General features: G+C 49.4%; 1 protein-coding gene across 2 annotated transcripts in view; it reads left to right on the top strand.

Moving 5' to 3' along the window:
* trappc9 (trafficking protein particle complex subunit 9) overlaps positions 1-20000 on the top strand; it is a 329423-nt gene that overhangs the window by 146702 nt on the left and 162721 nt on the right. For both annotated transcript variants that reach the window (XM_046325762.1, XM_046325760.1), the window contains one exon: positions 19386-19528. In XM_046325762.1, the coding sequence (XP_046181718.1) occupies positions 19386-19528 (143 nt within the window). The remainder of the gene's footprint in view (positions 1-19385; positions 19529-20000) is intronic.

Here is a 20000-nt window from a genome sequence, read left to right as displayed (position 1 = left end):
TCAACTTCCCCGACTTTTCCTAAATGTTTTGTATTTTACACTGCTCATTTGTCCGCATTTTGAAATAACAAACAGAAATGTATTTCCAGCCTTTTTACCTGCCAAGACCAGGTGCTGTAGGATGTTGTTACCCAGCCAGGTGCTACTGCCTCTCTGTCTCCTCAAAGAATGAATGGCAAATGGATGAATGGCCGATAATTGTACACATTGCCTCAAAATTGAATTGAAATTAAGCCCAACAGAATGACGAGGGCGATTTAATTTGGAAAGAAAAGTGTAATGATGAGTTGTTGTTGTCCCTATTTATGTTTATCGTTTATCGTATAATTTGACGATATTTTCTGTTGTCAAATTGTACATGAAGAGATGGGTGCATCTTGTAATTGACAGAGAGGCGTCACTTTATCAAATCCTCACATGCAGGTCAAATGTTTTGATTTCTATATAGTATCAGAAAGATCATATTCCGCAGTTTCTATGACACTTAACTTTTGTCAAATATCTCTGAGAATTCAAGAGGTGCATCTCTATAAAATGTAACTTTATCCCAGAATATCTGCACTGTCCATGTGTTCAGCACCTGACCACTCGTACGGCAGCATAGCTTTGGCTACTAAGCAAAGACTAGTAACATAATAAACTTAAAATATTATATGATGTTTTCTTTTAAATCCATTTTCTTATTTCCACAATGTTTCTTTAGACCTGCCAAAACAAAATTATAATGGACTTCTTTGTGATGGACTTGAAATAGTGGTTTTTGGTTTTTGTTTGTAGCCTAGATTAACATAAACTCATGAAAATGTATTTATGTTCGTTGAAATAATTGATTTGATGTACTTTAATGTTACCCCAAGACCTTTATAAACGCAAACAAATTGTTATTCTCCCAATAGCATATATGAAATGTATTTATTAGACTGTTAGAATGTTGATGAGTCATTGACAGGAAGTCTAAACAAATAACTATTCTTGTTGTATTTTACATTATTTCCACTAATATTTCTTCATGCCATACATGCGTTACAATTGTCTATGCACTATTTATAAAGCAGTCATGTTTATGTTTGCGCACCTTGCAGGTTGATAAGCACGTATAGACTGAAAGGCCAGGCGGTTAAAAGGATAACATGATACTGCCCCGCCCATGAAATGTGTTCATTGTCTGTAGTCTAATCCATCTACTTATCTGAATGAAAATGAACATAGCAAGTAGCCTAGGGATCATAAAGCACGACGCGTTCAACGTTCAAGCATTACTTTAATATGTCTCTATGACAACGTCCCTGAGATAGCAGGCAGACAAAGCCGTGCATTCAGAGTGCACTCAGCATAACAATAGCGGTGCCTGTACTCAGAGAGAGAGAGAGAGAGACTTGTCTAAGCTTAATATGTAACTAGGTTATGTACTGATAAATGATAGGCTACTTACAACAAGTTACATTTTTTGTTGTTGTGAAAAAGCGATATCTGCAGTATAGTTGGAGGCTTCCTTGTTGCATCCAAACACAGACTCCCAGAGTCACAGCTCTGATGCAGTGTCGTGTTGCTGCAGTACTTTGCAGCGTCCCTTCCGGATCGGTCTCTCTGCCTCTGTTGTTGGACGTAATGAAACAGCTGTCCTGGACATCACCATATTCCAGCCAGGTCGTCATTATACATAATAATTTACACGGCCTATCAGAACCACACTATGTTCCACACGCTACCCTGGCTGCCAGCTGAGGTGGCATCGTTTAGGCTGCTCAGTCACCTGTTACTGGGAGAAACCATGGGGTTGTTGCTGGGTTTGGGCTCACAAAGATACACTTTGTCCCTCTCGCTCTGGCTCTCTCTACCTCACATCTTTGTGGCGACAGACAGGGACATAGAAACACAACAGGGTTAGAGACGTGCAGAAAGCAGCAGGCGCTTGAGACAGACAGCCCAAGTTGAGCTGAACTTTGGTCCTAGTCTCCACTGTGTCTAGATAACGGTAATAACGCCAAAGGACAAATATAATTGTACTGCAGTTCTTCCACAATCTCACCAGACTTGGTAAAAAAGAAAAAAAAAAAAAAAATCACTGGTGTTGAATGTCATCATCTCTAGAGAAAGGAGAGAGAGCGAGGGCCCATTTGAAATGATCAAATTGCATAGAAGGCTGCTACTGTTATAACCCTTTCCCATAGCTGGTTTATTTTGTGCCACTTCCTTTCACGCAATCTCTTTTTCAGTCTCTCTCCTTTTTTTATTTATTCATGAAATGTCTTTTTGTTTTCAAAAAATATGTTCCCCATCAGTGTGCTAGTTGGTTAGTCCCAGGCAGGGCAGATAGATAGATAGAAACAGGGCCACATCATACTGTACTTCTGAACAGAGCAGAACCAGAAGAAACCTGTCTGCCTAATAATCCTAAACATACCTATGGCTGGATGTTAAGCAGCCAGCCTAGCAACCAATCAATGAACTGCCCCAGGCAGGGTTTCTTCTTGCTCCTGCTTTAGGAAAGGCTATGCGGAGTCACCACAAAACATAACATCCACTTTTCAAGGATACAGCATTTTCATCCTCACTTCCGTTCCCCCAGAAAAAGGGAAGTGGGAACTCTGCTCGGGTGTGTTTCTACACCTGCCACGTTAGGTTACCTATAGGACTGCAGTGATGCAGAGACTCAGGGCCATGATGCTGGAATACAGATCAGGGTTTGGAGAGAGAGTTGTCTGTCCTGGTTTAATGGGAAGAGATTAGCACCAGATGTAATGAGGCAGAGTAGTGCTGCTAGCCTAAGATTTGTTCTGCTTTTAGTTTCTACTCAGTTCTGTAGAGTTGACAAAAATACAATTAATGTTGAATTCCAGATTCTCTGCTTATTTCTTCCTTATTCCGGTAATCGTTTAACCAGGATTTCTGAAAGAAACTGGGAATTTTAGGTATGTTACCGTCATTTTGCATCTCTAAGACATAACTACAGTATGCTGGATCAAGTCCATCAGAGGTCAGTGTAGTCACTGAGGTTCTCTGGTTGTGTGTCCATCTGCATGCGGTCTCTGATAGACCCGTCTCTACAGCCATACCAGCTATTTGTGGCCTCGCGACAGCTTGACGTTCTCACACCTCTGTTGGACTCATGAGGATGATTCACAAGGAGACCATCTGACAAACTAGGAAAGTTTTCCACCACATCCACAAGCAGCACTGTAGTGACTTTTGAATTATTGAAGAAGTGCAAGGAAGCCTTGAACAATATCAGTGTGGTGTAAGCCAGGCATTGGGTGGGAAAACCATACAGGACTACAATATCTCTAACTGCTCAGCAACAGCCCTGGTGTAAGGGGACCAAAAATAGCTCAAAAACAGTGACAATGGGTAGGCAAGGATTCTGTCAAGGAGAAATATTGGAGCATAGATAGCTTGCATAGCAACTTAACCTGAACTGCTCTCCTCAACCTCAATCAACCAGAATAACTATCTGGACCAGGAACAAACTGTCCCATTCACAGACGGTCCGGACATTTCTGTTTTACTGTTGCGAACAGTCTGCATGCAGCCACTCACTGAAGGGTCAATTAAGGTAATTTAGGATCTGACTCTGATGTGGAACTTATGAGAGCAGGGAAGACTTGTAAGAAGTGGCTGAGAAAGTTACCTTTTTGAAGGTTACTACTATAGGAGGGTGTAGTACTATAGGAGGGTGTAGTACTATAGGAGGGTTTACTACTATAGGAGGGTTTACTACTATAGGAGGGTTTACTACTATAGGAGGGTTTACTACTATAGGAGGGTTTACTACTATAGGAGGGTTTACTACTATAGGAGGGTTTACTACTATAGGAGGGTGTACTACTATAGGAGGGTGTACTACTATAGGAGGGTGTACTACTATAGGAGGGTGTACTACTATAGGAGGGTGTACTACTATAGGAGGGTGTACTACTATAGGAGGGTGTACTACTATAGGAGGGTGTACTACTATAGGAGGGTGTACTACTATAGGAGGGTGTACTGCTTTAGGAGGGTGTACTGCTTTAGGAGGGTGTACTGCTTTAGGAGGGTGTACTGCTTTAGGAGGGTGTACTGCTTTAGGAGGGTGTACTGCTTTAGGAGGGTGTACTGCTTTAGGAGGGTGTACTGCTTTAGGAGGGTGTACTGCTTTAGGAGGGTGTACTGCTTTAGGAGGGTGTACTGCTTTAGGAGGGTGTACTGCTTTAGGAGGGTGTACTGCTTTAGGAGGGTGTACTGCTTTAGGAGGGTGTACTGCTATAGGAGGGTGTACTACTATAGGAGGGTGTACTGCTTTAGGAGGGTGTACTGCATTAGGAGGATGTACTGCTTTAGGAGGGTGTACTGCTTTAGGAGGGTGTACTGCTTTAGGAGGGTGTACTGCTTTAGGAGGGTGTACTGCTTTAGGAGGATGTACTGCTTTAGGAGGGTGTACTGCTTTAGGAGGGTGTACTGCATTAGGAGGGTGTACTACTATAGGAGGGTGTACTACTATAGGAGGGTGTACTACTATAGGAGGGTTTACTACTATAGGAGGGTTTACTACTATAGGAGGGTTTACTACTATAGGAGGGTTTACTACTATAGGAGGGTTTACTACTATAGGAGGGTTTACTACTATAGGAGGGTTTACTACTATAGGAGGGTGTACTACTATAGGAGGGTGTACTACTATAGGAGGGTGTACTACTATAGGAGGGTGTACTACTATAGGAGGGTGTACTACTATAGGAGGGTGTACTACTATAGGAGGGTGTACTACTATAGGAGGGTGTACTACTATAGGAGGGTGTACTACTATAGGAGGGTGTACTACTATAGGAGGGTGTACTACTATAGGAGGATGTACTACTATAGGAGGGTGTACTACTATAGGAGGGTGTACTACTATAGGAGGGTTTACTACTATAGGAGGGTGTAGTACTATAGGAGGGTGTGGTACTATAGGAGGGTGTAGGACTATAGGAGGGTTTACTACTATAGGAAGGTGTAGTACTATAGGAGGGTGTAGTACTATAGGAGGGTTTACTGCTTAAGAGGGTGTACTACTATAGGAGGGTGTACTACTATAGGAGGGTGTACTACTTTAGGAGGGTGTACTACTATAGGAGGGTGTACTGCTTTAGGAGGGTGTACTACTATAGGAGGGTGTAGTACTATAGGAGGGTGTAGGACTATAGGAGGGTTTACTACTATAGGAAGGTGTAGTACTATAGGAGGGTGTAGTACTATAGGAGGGTTTACTACTATAGGAGGGTTTACTACTATAGGAGGGTGTACTACTATAGGAGGGTGTACTACTATAGGAGGGTGTACTACTATAGGAGGGTGTACTGCTTTAGGAGGGTGTACTGCTTTAGGAGGGTGTACTGCTTTAGGAGGGTGTACTGCTTTAGGAGGGTGTACTGCTTTAGGAGGGTGTACTGCTTTAGGAGGGTGTACTGCTTTAGGAGGGTGTACTGCTTTAGGAGGGTGTACTGCTTTAGGAGGGTGTACTGCTTTAGGAGGGTGTACTGCTTTAGGAGGGTGTACTGCTTTAGGAGGGTGTACTGCTATAGGAGGGTGTACTGCTATAGGAGGGTGTACTACTTTAGGAGGGTGTACTACTATAGGAGGGTGTACTGCTTTAGGAGGGTGTACTGCATTAGGAGGGTGTACTGCATTAGGAGGATGTACTGCTTTAGGAGGGTGTACTGCTTTAGGAGGATGTACTACTATAGGAGGGTGTACTGCTTTAGGAGGGTGTACTGCTTTAGGAGGATGTACTGCTTTAGGAGGGTGTACTGCTTTAGGAGGGTGTACTGCATTAGGAGGGTGTACTACTATAGGAGGGTGTACTGCATTAGGAGGGTGTACTACTATAGGAGGGTGTACTACTATAGGAGGGTGTACTACTATAGGAGGGTGTACTACTATAGGAGGGTGTACTACTATAGGAGGGTGTACTGCTTTAGGAGGGTGTACTACTATAGGAGGGTTTACTACTATAGGAGGGTGTAGTACTATAGGAGGGTGTAGTACTATAGGAGGGTGTGGTACTATAGGAGGGTGTGGTACTATAGGAGGGTGTAGTACTATAGGAGGGTGTAGTACTATAGGAGGGTGTAGTACTATAGGAGGGTGTAGTACTATAGGAGGGTGTAGTACTATAGGAGGGTGTACTACTATAGGAGGGTGTACTACTATAGGAGGGTGTACTGCTTTAGGAGGGTGTACTACTATAGGAGGGTGTAGTACTATAGGAGGGTGTAGGACTATAGGAGGGTTTACTACTATAGGAAGGTGTAGTACTATAGGAGGGTGTAGTACTATAGGAGGGTTTACTACTATAGGAGGGTTTACTACTATAGGAGGGTGTACTGCTATAGGAGGGTGTACTGCTATAGGAGGGTGTACTGCTATAGGAGGGTGTACTGCTATAGGAGGGTGTACTGCTATAGGAGGGTGTACTGCTATAGGAGGGTTTACTGCTATAGGAGGGTTTACTGCTATAGGAGGGTTTACTACTATAGGAGGGTTTACTACTATAGGAGGGTTTACTACTATAGGAGGGTGTACTACTATAGGAGGGTGTACTGCTTTAGGAGGGTGTACTGCTTTAGGAGGGTGTACTGCTTTAGGAGGGTGTACAGCTTTAGGAGGGTGTACTGCTTTAGGAGGGTGTACTGCTTTAGGAGGGTGTACTGCTATAGGAGGGTGTACTGCTATAGGAGGGTGTACTGCTTTAGGAGGGTGTACTACTATAGGAGGGTGTACTACTATAGGAGGGTGTACTACTATAGGAGGGTGTACTACTATAGGAGGGTGTACTACTATAGGAGGGTGTACTACTATAGGAGGGTGTACTGCTTTAGGAGGGTGTACTGCTTTAGGAGGGTGTACTACTATAGGAGGGTGTACTGCTTTAGGAGGGTGTACTGCTTTAGGAGGGTGTACTGCTTTAGGAGGGTGTACTGCTTTAGGAGGGTGTACTGCTTTAGGAGGGTGTACTGCTTTAGGAGGGTGTACTGCTTTAGGAGGGTGTACTGCTTTAGGAGGGTGTACTGCTTTAGGAGGGTGTACTGCTTTAGGAGGGTGTACTGCTATAGGAGGGTGTACTGCTATAGGAGGGCGTAGTGCTATAGGAGGGCGTAGTGCTATAGGAGGGCGTAGTGCTACAGGAGGGTTTACCGTTATCTAGACACATAGGAGGGTGTAGTACTATAGGAGGGTGTAGTGCTATAGGAGGGCGTAGTGCTATAGGAGGGCGTAGTGCTATAGGAGGGCGTAGTGCTATAGGAGGGCGTAGTGCTATAGGAGGGCGTAGTGCTATAGGAGGGCGTAGTGCTATAGGAGGGCGTAGTGCTATAGGAGGGCGTAGTGCTATAGGAGGGCGTAGTGCTATAGGAGGGCATAGTGCTATAGGAGGGCGTAGTGCTATAGGAGGGCGTAGTGCTATAGGAGGGTTTACCGTTATCTAGACACATAGGAGGGTGTAGTGCTATAGGAGGGTGTAGTGCTATAGGAGGTTGTAGTGCTATAGGAGGTTGTAGTGCTATAGGAGGGCGTAGTGCTATAGGAGGGCGTAGTGCTATAGGAGGGCGTAGTGCTATAGGAGGGCGTAGTGCTATAGGAGGGCGTAGTGCTATAGGAGGGCGTAGTGCTATAGGAGGGCGTAGTGCTATAGGAGGGCGTAGTGCTATAGGAGGGCGTAGTGCTATAGGAGGGCGTAGTGCTATAGGAGGGCGTAGTGCTATAGGAGGGCGTAGTGCTATAGGAGGGCGTAGTGCTATAGGAGGGCGTAGTGCTATAGGAGGGCGTAGTGCTATAGGAGGGCGTAGTGCTATAGGAGGGCGTAGTGCTATAGGAGGGCGTAGTGCTATAGGAGGGCGTAGTGCTACAGGAGGGTTTACCGTTATCTAGACACATAGGAGGGTGTAGTGCTATAGGAGGGTGTAGTGCTATAGGAGGGTGTAGTGCTATAGGAGGGTGTAGTGCTATAGGAGGTTGTAGTGCTATAGGAGGTTGTAGTGCTATAGGAGGTTGTAGTGCTATAGGAGGTTGTAGTGCTATAGGAGGGCGTAGTGCTATAGGAGGGCGTAGTGCTATAGGAGGGTGTAGTGCTATAGGAGGGCGTAGTGCTATAGGAGGGCGTAGTGCTATAGGAGGGCGTAGTGCTATAGGAGGGCGTAGTGCTATAGGAGGGCGTAGTGCTATAGGAGGGCGTAGTGCTATAGGAGGGCGTAGTGCTATAGGAGGGCGTACTTCCTAACAATAATTAAGGCAGGGGACTGTAACTGCTTCCCATCATATAGCTTGCCATCATATAGGGCGATGTGCTCCTTAAAGAAAAGTAACATTTTCAATTATGGAAAGACAGAAGGCATTACAGGCATGGAGCACTAAGTGCCTTCCCCATTCAGCAAGGCCCTTACAGTTAAGTTATTCACTGGTAGAGAGAGAGAGATGGGGAATGAAGAGAGAGAGATGGGGAATGAAGAGAGAGAGATGGGGAATGAAGAGAGAGAGATGGGGAATGAAGAGAGAGAGATGGGGAATGAAGAGAGAGATGGGGAATGAAGAGAGAGAGATGGGGAATGAAGAGAGAGAGATGGGGAATGAAGAGAGAGAGATGGGGAATGAAGAGAGAGAGATGGGGAATGAAGAGAGAGGGAGTGAGAGAAGATGGAGAGGGGGAATGAAGAGAGAGGGAGAAGATGGAGAGGGGGAATGAAGAGAGGGAGAGAGATAAGATGGAATGAAGAGAGAGGGAGAGAGAGAAGATGAAGAGGGGGAATGAAGAGAGAGGGAGAGATAGAAGATGGAGAGGGGGAATGAAGAGAGAGAGAGAGAATATGGAGAGGGGGAATGAAGAGAGAGAGAGAGAGAATATGGAGAGGGGGAATGAAGAGAGAGGGAAGATGGAATGAAGAGAGAGGGAGAGAGAGAAGATGGAATGAAGAGAGAGGGAGAGAGAGAAGATGAAGAGGGGGAATGAAGAGAGAAAGATGGAGAGGGGGAATGAAGAGAGAGGGAGAGAGAAGATGGGGAGGGGGAAAGAAGAGAGAGGGAGAGAGAGAAGATGGGGAGGGGGAAAGAAGAGAGAGGGAGAGAGAAGATGGGGAGGGGGAAAGAAGAGAGAGGGAGAGAGAAGATGGGGAGGGGGAAAGAAGAGAGAGGGAGAGAGAGAAGATGGGGAGGGGGAAAGAAGAGAGGGAGAGAGAAGATGGAATGAAGAAGAGAGGGAGAGAGAAGATGGAATGAAGAGCGAGGGAGAGAGAGAAGATGGAGAGGGGGAAAGAAGAGAGAGGGAGAGAGAGAAGATGGGGAGGGGGAAAGAAGAGAGAGGGAGAGAGAAGATGGGGAGGGGGAAAGAAGAGGGAGAGAAGATGGGGAGGGGGAAAGAAGAGAGAGAGAGAAGAGGGGAGGGGGAAAGAAGAGAGAGGGAGAGAGAGATGGGGAGGGGGAAAGAAGAGAGGGAGAGAGAGAAGATGGGGAGGGGGAAAGAAGAGAGAGGGAGAGAGAGAAGATGGGGAAAGAAGAGAGGGAGAGAGAGAAGATGGGGAAAGAAGAGAGAGGGAGAAGAGGGGGAAAGAAGAGCAATGGAGGGGGAAAGAAGAGAGAGGGAGTGCAAAGATGGGGAGGGGGAGAGAGGGAGAGAGAGAAGATGGGGAGGGGGAAAGGAGAGGGGGAGAGAGAGAAGATGGGGAGGGGGAAAGAAGAGAGAGGGAGAGAGAGAAGATGGGGAGGGGGAAAGAAGAGAGAGGGAGAGAGAAGATGGGGAGGGGGAAAGAAGAGAGAGGGAGAGAGAGAAGATGGGGAGGGGGAAAGAAGAGAGAGGGAGAGAGAAGATGGGGAGGGGGAAAGAAGAGAGAGAGCGAGGAGGAAAGAAGAGAGGGAGAGAGAGAAGATGGGGAGGGGGAAAGAAGAGAGAGAGCGACGGGGAAAGAAGAGAGGGAGAGAGACAGAAGAAGGGGAGGGGGAAAGAAGAGAGGGAGAGAGAGAAGATGTGGAGGGGGAAAGAAGAGAGAGGGAGAGAGAAGATTGGGAGGGGGAAATAAGAGAGAGAGAGAAGATGGGGAGGGGGAAAGAAGAGAGGGAGAGAGAGAAGAAAGAAGGGAAAGAGAGAGGGGGAAAGAAGAGAGAGAGAGAAGAGGGGGAAAGAAGAGAGGGAGAGAGAGAAGATGGGGAGAGAGAGAGAGAGAGGGAGAGGGAGAAGAGGGGGAAAGAAGAGAGAGGGAGAAGAGGGGGAAAGAAGAGAGGGAGAAGAGGGGGAAAGAAGAGAGGGAGAAGAGGGGGAAAGAAGAGAGGGAGAAGAGGGGGAAAGAAGAGAGAGAAGAGTGGGAAAGAAGAGAGAAGAGGAGGAAAGAAGAGAGAGAGAGAAGAGGGGGAAAGAAGAGAGAGAGAGAAGAGGGGGAAAGAAGAGAGAGAGAGAGGGGGAAAGAAGAGAGAGAGAGAGGGGGAAAGAAGAGAGAGAGAAGAGGGGGAAAGAAGAGAGAGAGAGAGGGGGAAAGAAGATGGGGAGAGAGAAGAGGGGGAAAGAAGAGAGGGAGAAGAGAGAGAAAGAAGAGAGAGGGAGAAGAGGGGGAAAGAAGAGAGGGAGAAGAGGGGGAAAGAAGAGAGGGAGAAGAGGGGGAAAGAAGAGAGGGAGAAGAGGGGGAAAGAAGAGAGGGAGAAGAGGGGGAAAGAAGAGAGGGAGAAGAGGGGGAAAGAAGAGAGAGAGGAGGAAAGAAGAGAGAGAGAGAAGAGGGGGAAAGAAGAGAGAGAGAGAAGAGGGGGAAAGAAGAGAGAGAGAGAAAGAAGAGAGAGGGGGGGAAAGAAGAGAGAGAGAAGAGGGGGAAAGGAGAGAGAGAAGAGGGGGAAAGAAGAGCAATGGAGGGGGAAAGAAGAGAGAGGGAGAGTGAAGATGGGGAGGGGGAAAGGAGAGAGGGAGAGAGAGAACATGGGGAGGGGGAAAGAAGAGAGAGGGAGAGAGAGAAGATGGGGAGGGGGAAAGAAGAGAGGGAGAAGATGGTGAGGAGGAAAGAAGAGAGAGAGAAGAGGGGAGGGGGAAAGAAGAGAGAGGGAGAGAGAGAAGATGGAATGAAGAGAGAGGTAGATAGCGAAGATGGAATGAAGAGAGGGAGAGAGAGAAGATTGAGAGGGGGAAAGAAGGGAGAGAGGGAATGAAGAGCGAGAGAGGGGGAAAGAAGAGAGGGAGAGAGAAGATGGGGAGGGGGAATGAAGAGCGAGCTAGAGAGAGAAGATGGGGAGGGAGAGAGAGAAGAGCGGGGGGGTGGCTCGATCAGTGTGATGATCTTTTAGAGAGTGTGTCTGGAAGGAAGTATCCGAGAGGTGGAATAACAAACAGACCACACTTCCTCTCCATCACCCCTGTCATCTACCTCCGCCCCCTCCCTCCATCCCCTCCATATCTCCTCAGAAGTCGTGCCTGGCTCATTGGCACCTACACCGTTACAAACCGGACCATCTGGCTGCCCAGCCAACCAACAGTCCTGCCCTACAAACAGGACATTTTACATTCATTTTCCCCAAAGATTTGTGTCTTTTGATGGTGACGGTCATGGCACTTTTAGAATCATGTCTCTGCTGTGACTCGTTCTGTCTGTCTGTCTGTCTGTCTGTCTGTCTGTCTGTCTGTCTGTCTGTCTGTCTGTCTGTCTGTCTGTCTGTCTGTCTGTCTGTCTGTCTGTCTGTCTGTCTGTCTGTCTGTCTGTCTGTCTGTCTGTCTGTCTGTCTGTCTGTCTGTCTGTCTGTCTGTCTGTCTGTCTGTCTGTCTGTCTGTCTGTCTGTCTGTCTGTCTGTCTTGACTAGGTCTGTCTGTCTGTCTGTCTTGACTAGGTCTGTCTGTCTGTCTGTCTTGACTAGGTCTGTCTCTCTTGACTAGGTCTGTCTGTCTGTCTGTCTGTCTTGACTTGGTCTGTCTGTCTGTCTGTCTGTCTGTCTGTCTGTCTGTCTGTCTGTCTGTCTGTCTGTCTGTCTGTCTGTCTGTCTGTCTGTCTGTCTGTCTGTCTGTCTGTCTGTCTGTCTGTCTGTCTGTCTTGACTAGGTCTGTCTGTCTGTCTGTCTTGACTAGGTCTGTCTGTCTGTCTGTCTTGACTAGGTCTGTCTCTCTTGACTAGGTCTGTCTGTCTGTCTGTCTTGACTAGGTCTGTCTCTCTTGACTAGGTCTGTCTGTCTGTCTGTCTGTCTGTCTGTCTTGACTAGGTCTGTCTGTCTGTCTGTCTTGACTAGGTCTGTCTCTCTTGACTAGGTCTGTCTGTCTGTCTGTCTGTCTTGACTTGGTCTGTCTGTCTGTCTGTCTGTCTGTCTGTCTGTCTGTCTGTCTGTCTGTCTGTCTGTCTGTCTGTCTGTCTGTCTGTCTGTCTGTCTGTCTGTCTGTCTGTCTTGACTAGGTCTGTCTGTCTGTCTGTCTTGACTAGGTCTGTCTGTCTGTCTGTCTTGACTAGGTCTGTCTGTCTTGACTAGGTCTGTCTGTCTGTCTGTCTTGACTAGGTCTGTCTCTCTGTCTTGACTAGGTCTGTCTGTCTGTGCCGTGACTAGGTCTGTGTGTCTCTCTGTACCGTGACTAGGTCTGTCTGTCTCTGTACCGTGACTAGGTCTGTCTGTCTCTGCCGTGACTAGGTCTGTCTGTCTCTGCCGTGACTAGGTCTGTGTGTCTGTCTGTGCCGTGACTAGGTCTGTGTGTCTGTCTGTGCCGTGACTAGGTCTGTGTGTCTGTCTCTGCCGTGACTAGGTCTGTGTGTCTGTCTCTGCCGTGACTAGGTCTGTGTGTCTGTCTCTGCCGTGACTAGGTCTGTGTGTCTGTCTCTGCCGTGACTAGGTCTGTGTGTCTGTCTCTGCCGTGACTAGGTCTGTGTGTCTGTCTCTGCCGTGACTAGGTCTGTGTGTCTGTCTCTGCCGTGACTAGGTCTGTGTGTCTGTCTCTGCCGTGACTAGTTCTGTATGTCTGTCTCTGCCGTGACTAGGTCTGTATGTCTGTCTCTGCCGTGACTAGGTCTGTGTGTCTGTCTGCCGTGACTAGGTCTGTCTGTCTCTGCCGTGACTAGGTCTGTGTGTCTCTCTGTACCGTGACTAGGTCTGTCTGTCTCTGCCGTGACTAGGTCTGTGTGTCTGTCTGTGCCGTGACTAGGTCTGTGTGTCTGTCTGTGCCGTGACTAGGTCTGTGTGTCTCTCTGTGCCGTGACTAGGTCTGTGTGTCTCTCTGTGCCGTGACTAGGTCTGTGTGTCTCTCTGTACCGTGACTAGGTCTGTGTGTCTGTCTCTGCCGTGACTAGGTCTGTGTGTATCTCTCTGCCGTGACTAGGTCTGTGTGTATCTCTCTGCCGTGACTAGGTCTGTGTGTCTCTCTGTGCCGTGACTAGGTCTGTGTGTCTCTCTCTGCCGTGACTAGGTCTGTGTGTCTGTCTGTGCCGTGACTAGGTCTGTGTGTCTGTCTGTGCCGTGACTAGGTCTGTCTGTCTCTGCCGTGGCTAGGTCTGTGTGTCTGTCTGTGCCATGTCTCTGACTAGGACTGTGTCCATCTTTACCGTGTGGGTCATCAGCCTCCTCCCACAACATGGTCCTCCTGCAACCTCCCTGTCGTAATACAACCTCATTTACATCACGCTCACACCAGACCCCTCCACAATGAGCCCTGCATGTTAAACAGCAGAAGGAGAGGAGGTGCGTCTCAGTGACCGTCTTTGTCTCGCATCGCCTGTACATATGTGTCAGCCTTCTGCACGGTATAACTCTGTGTCTCAAAGAATAACCAATTCATCAAAAGTGATGAAATGTATTTTGTGTGTTGACTAATTCACTTAGTTAAGGAGAAATCTAGTTATTTGCAGCTGGAGAGAGGAGGAGAGAACAGGAGAGAGAACAGGAGAGAGAGGAGGAGAGAGAGGAGGAGAGAACAGGAGAGGGGGAGAGGAGGAGGGAGAGGAGGAGAGGAGGAGAGAACAGGAGAGAGAGGAGGAGAGGAGGAGAGAACAGGAGAGAGAGGGGGAGAAGAGAAGAGAACAGGGGAGAGGAGGAGAGAGAGGAGGAGAGAACAGGAGAGAGAGGGAGAGGAGGAGAGAACAGGAGAGAGGGGAGGAGGAGAGAACAGGAGAGAGAGGGGGAGAAGAGAAGAGAACAGGAGAGAGGAGAGAACAGGAGAGAGGGGGAGAGGAGGAGAGAACAGGAGAGAGAGGGGGAGAAGAGAAGAGAACAGGAGAGAGGGGGAGGAGAGAACAGGAGAGAGAGGGGGAGAGGAGGAGAGAACAGGAGAGAGGGGGAGAGAAGGAGAGAACAGGAGAGAGAGGAGGAGAGAACAGGAGAGAGGGGGAGAGAAGGAGAGAACAGGAGAGAGAGGAGGAGAGAACAGGAGAGAGAGGGGGAGAACAGGAGAGAGAGGGGGAGAGGAGGAGAGAACAGGAGATAACAGGAGAGAGGAGGAGAGAGAGGAGGAGAGAGAGGGGGAGAGGGAGAGAGAGGAGGAGAGAACAGGAGAGAGAAGGGGAGAGAACAGGAGAGAGAGGAGGAGAGAACAGGAGAGAACAGGAGAGAGAGAGGAGGAGAGAACAGGAGAGAGAGGAGGAGAGAACTGGAGAGAGGAGGAGAGAACAGGAGAGAGAGGGGGAGAGGGAGGAGAGAACAGGAGAGAGAGGGGGAGAGGGAGAGAGAGAGGGGGAGAGAACAGGAGAGAGAGGGGGAGAGAACAGGAGAGAGAGGGGGAGAGAACAGGAGAGAGAAGGGGAGAGAACAGGAGAGAGAGGAGGAGAGAACAGGAGAGAGAGAGGAGGAGAGAACAGGAGAGAGAGGAGGAGAGAACAGGAGAGAGAGGAGGAGAGAACAGGAGAGAGAGGAGGAGAGAACAGGAGAGAGAGGAGGAGAGAACAGGAGAGAACAGGAGAGAACAGGAGGGGAGAGAGGGGGGGGAGGAGAGAACAGGAGAGAGGGGGAGAGAAGGAGAGAGAGGAGGAGAGAGAGGGAGAGGAGGAGAGAGAGGGAGAGGAGGAGAGAACAGGAGAGAGAGGGGGAGGAGGAGAGAACAGGTGAGAGAGGGGGAGAAGAGGAGAGAACAGGAGAGAGAGGAGGAGAGGACAGGAGAGAGAGGGGGAGAGGAGGAGAGAACAGGAGAGAGAGGAGAGAACAGGAGAGAGAGGGGGAGAAGAGAACAGGAGAGAGGGGGAGAGGAGGAGAGAACAGGAGAGAGAGAGAGAGGAGAGAGAGGGTGAGAGTAGGAGAAAACAGGAGAGAGAGGGGGAGAGGAGGAGAGAACAGGAGAGAGAGAGAGGAGGAGAGAGAGGGTGAGAGTAGGAGAAAACAGGAGAGAGAGGGGGAGAGGAGGAGAGAACAGGAGAGAGAGGGGGAGAGGAGGAGAGAACAGGGGAGAGGAGGAGAGAGAGGAATAATATATATAATATATGCCATTTAGCAGACGCTTTTATCCAAAGCGACTTACAGTCATGTGTGCATACATTCTACGTATGGGTGGTCCCGGGGATCGAACCCACTACCCTGGCGTTACAAGCGCCATGCTCTACCAACTGAGCTACAGAAGGACCAATAGGAGAGAACAGGGGAGAGAGGAGGAGAGAACAGGGGAGAGAGGAGGAGAGAACAGGGGAGAGAGGAGGAGAGAACAGGGGAGAGAGGAGGAGAGAACAGGGGAGAGAGGAGGAGAGAACAGGGGAGAGAGGAGGAGAGAACAGGGGAGAGAGGAGGAGAGAACAGGAGAGAGAGGAGGAGAGAACAGGAGAGAGAGGGGGAGAGAACAGGGGAGAGAACAGGGGAGAGAACAGGAGAGAGAGGGGAGAGGAGAGAACAGGAGAGAGAGGAGGAGAGAACAGGAGAGAGGAGGAGAGAACAGGAGAGAACAGGAGAGAACAGGAGAGAACAGGAGAGAGACAGGAGAGGGGGAGAGGAGGAGAGAGAGAGAGAGAGGGGAGAGGAGGAGAGAACATGAGAGAGAGGAGGAGAGAGAGAGGAGGAGAGAGAGAGGAGAGAACAGGAGAGAACAGGAGAGAACAGGAGAGAACAGGAGAGAGAGGGGGAGAGGAGGAGAGAGAGGGGGAGAGGAGGAGAGAGAGGGAGAGAGAGGGGAGAGGAGGAGAGAACATGAGAGAGAGGATGAGAGAGAGAGGAGGAGAGAGAGGAGGAGAGAGAGGAGGAGAGAGAGAGAGAGAGAGAGGAGAGAGAGAGGAGGAGAGAGAGAGGAGGAGAGAGAGAGGAGGAGAGAACAGGTGAGAGAGGAGGAGAGAACAGGTGAGAGAGGAGGAGAGAACAGGTGAGAGAGGAGGAGAGAACAGGAGAGAGAGGAGGAGAGAGAGGGGGAGAGAACAGGAGAGAGAGGAGGAGAGAACAGGAGAGAGAGAGGAGGAGAGAACAGGAGAGAGAGAGGAGGAGAGAACAGGAGAGAGAGAGGAGGAGAGAGAGGGGGAGAGAACAGGATAGAGAGGTGGAGAGAAGGAGAGAGAGGAGAGAACAGGAGAGAGAGGGGGAGAGGAGGAGAGAACAGGAGAGAGAGGGGAGAGGAGGAGAGAACAGGAGAGAGAGGATGAGAGAGAGAGGAGGGGAGAGGAGGAGAGAGAGGGGGAGAGGAGGAGAGAGAGGGGAGAGGAGGAGAGAAGGAGGAGAGAACAGGAGAGGGGGAGAGAACAGGAGAGAGAGGGGGAGAGAACAGGAGAGAGAGGGGGAGAGGATGAGAGAACAGGAGAGAGAGGGGGAGAGGAGGAGAGAGAGGGGGAGGGAGAGAGAACAGGAGAGAAGGAGAGAGAGGAGGAGAGAACAGGAGAGAGAGGGAGAGGAGGAGAGAACAGGAGAGAGAGGGGGAGGAGGAGAGAACAGGAGAGAGAGGTGGAGAGGAGAGAACAGGAGAGAGAGGGGGAGAAGAGAAGAGAACAGGAGAGAGGGGGAGAGGGGGAGAGAACAGGAGAGAGAGAGGAGGCAAGAGAGGAGAGAACAGGAGAGAGAGGGGGAGAGGAGAGAGAGAGAGGGGGAGAGGAGAGAGAGAGGGGAGAGGAGAGAGAGGGGGGAGAGAACAGGAGAGCGAGGAGAGAATAGGGAGAGAACAGGAGAGAGAGGGGGAGAGGAGGAGAGAACAGGAGAGAGAGGAGGAGAGAACAGGAGAGAGAGGAGGAGAGAACAGGAGAGAGAGGAGGAGAGAACAGGAGAGAGAGGGGGAGAGGAGGAGCGAACAGGAGAGAACAGGAGAGAGAGGGGGAGAGAACAGGAGAGAGAGGAGAGAACAGGAGAGAGAGGAGGAGAGAACAGGAGAGAGAGGAGGAGAGAACAGGAGAGAGAGGAGGAGAGAACAGGAGAGAGAGGAGGAGAGAACAGGAGAGAGAGGGGGAGAGAACAGGAGGAGAGAACAGGAGAGAGAGGAGGAGAGAACAGGAGAGAGAGGAGGAGAGAACAGGAGAGAGAGGAGGAGAGAACAGGAGAGAGAGGAGGAGAGAACAGGAGAGAGAACAGGAGAGAACAGGAGAGAGAGGAGGAGAGAACAGGAGAGAGGAGAGAACAGGAGAGAGAGGAGAGAACAGGAGAGAGAGGAGAGAACAGGAGAGAGAGGAGGAGAGAACAGGAGAGAACAGGAGAGAGAGAGAGGAGAGAACAGGAGAGAGAGAGGGAGAGAACAGGAGAGAGAGGAGAGAACAGGAGAGAGAGGAGAGAACAGGAGAGAGAGGAGAGAACAGGAGAGAGAGGAGGAGAGAACAGGAGAGAGAGGAGGAGAGAACAGGAGAGAGAGAGGAGAGAACAGGAGAGAGAGGAGAGAACAGGAGAGAGAGGAGGAGAGAACAGGAGAGAGAGGAGAGAACAGGAGAGAGAACAGGAGAGAACAGGAGAGAGAACAGGAGAGAGAACAGGAGAGAGAGGAGGAGAGAGAGGAGGAGAGAACAGGAGAGGGAGAGGAGGAGAGAGAGGAGGAGAGAACAGGAGAGGGAGAGGAGGAGAGAGAGGAGGAGAGAACAGGAGAGAGAGGGGGAACCAGATAAGATCTTGTCAAGCAAGAGAGAGATGGGCATCTGTCCCTCTGGCTGAAGGACACACACAGACATGCGTGACCAGGAGAGAGAGGGCCATGTGTGCCTCAGACACGATACAGTGGCTCTTTTACATAACAACCCCAGGGCCATGGGCATGTGGTGCACCATTTAACACAGGAAGAGAGGGAGGAGGAGGAGGAGGAGGAAGGATGATGGACCGTCTTAGACACCATCTCTTTGGGGTTAAGCCTTTCGCTTGGGCTATTCTGAAAGTGTGCATTGAGCCATGAAGGTGATGTGTAGTCAGGCCCTCCACAGAGGAGACAGCCAGGGGAAATGGAGCTGAAAGTCACTGGCTCCATACTGCGTGATGATCACTCTGGATGGGGTTAAAGATTCATGGACAGGCAGTTGGACAGAGAAACATGATGAAAACCTGTTCGTACCTGGTCTGTGTTTACAGGCACTGCATGTACACACACACACGCAGAAATACACACACCCACGCGTGCGCTTGGCCTAGCTCAATGGATTACACACATGGCTTGAGGGCCAGTCAGCCTTCAATGTAAACAAAGGCGTGTGTTTACATGTATGCACACACAACCTTACACACACACACACTCACTCACTGGCACACACACACACACACACACACACACACACACACACACACACACACACACACACACACACACACACACACACACACACACACACACACACACACACACACACACACACACACACACACACACACACACACACACACACACACACACACACTCACACTCACTCACTGGCACACACAACCTTACACACACACACACACACTCACTCACTGGCACACACAACCTTACACACACACACACACACTCACTCACTGGCACACACAACCTTACACACACACACACACACTCACTCACTGGCACACACAACCTTACACACACACACACTCACTCACTGGCACACACAACCTTACACGCACACACACTCACTCACTGGCACACACAACCTTACACGCACACACACTCACTCACTGGCACACACAACCTTACACGCACACACACTCACTCACTGGCACACACAACCTTACACGCACACACACTCACTCACTGGCACACACACTCACTCACTGGCACACACACACCTTTTCCCAAATACATTGTATAAATATCGAGAGAAGACTCAAGACGCTCTAATAACCCTCCTTTTCACTCCACTCTTGATTACACATCAGAACACGTTTGACCCCAGACATACAGGTTTATTCTTCCATGCAGGATTTCATAGAAACTGCAGGACCATCTCAACAGGTTAACTTTATCCAAGGCATTTTGTGAACCTCGCTTAGCTTCGACCTTCGACCTTCATCATTGAGTTACGGTTTAATGCTTTGCACTCCATCTTAGAATAGCCTTGTCTAAAATGAGATTTCTCCGTCTTCCTTTCCTTTCTCTCTCTCTCCAGACGTTGGAAGCTGTGATGACGTTTAAGTACTCGGGGGGAGCAGGCAAGGTGGAGGGCTACTATCGGGACCTGACCCTGGGAGTGCATGTTGACATAGAACCCTCTGTGTTCTTCACCAGAGTCAGCACACTACCAGCCACCAGGTAAACAGTCATTCGTTGTACTAAAACTTGATTAACTATCACATCTGGGGAGCGGCGAACAGAGAGCAAACATTAAGACTACCCTCTTCCTCTGGGTTAAGTGCATAGACAGACGGTCGACATCACTGTCCCAACAACTCCCCGCAAACACAGAACCAGCACACTAAGTTGTCTGAACTTTGACACAATGTTGCAGTGTTTGCTGGGCTGTTACTTCTGTTCCATTAACTGGATGTTTCTGCTTGTCTTCTCCTGCTGTATCCTTCATTCCTCCCCTCAGCAGTCATCTAACCGACTCCTAGTACTGTTTGTCCTGGTTCTCTCGGTCTTATTAGTAAGATCGCTGTGTTTGTTGTGTTTTTTCCATCTTGACTGGGTAAACACATCGCGCCAGATCACCTCGGTCCCACTCCCTGCTTCTTTTTCCTGTACCCAGCAGACGAGACCAGACTAGACCAGGGCTCTGCTCTGC

The sequence above is a fragment of the Oncorhynchus gorbuscha genome, linkage group LG24, assembly GCF_021184085.1.
Source record: "Oncorhynchus gorbuscha isolate QuinsamMale2020 ecotype Even-year linkage group LG24, OgorEven_v1.0, whole genome shotgun sequence".
Classification (NCBI taxonomy): domain Eukaryota; kingdom Metazoa; phylum Chordata; class Actinopteri; order Salmoniformes; family Salmonidae; genus Oncorhynchus; species Oncorhynchus gorbuscha.
The sequence above is the reverse complement of the archived record's forward strand: the minus strand, read 5'-3'. Positions and strand labels throughout refer to the sequence as shown.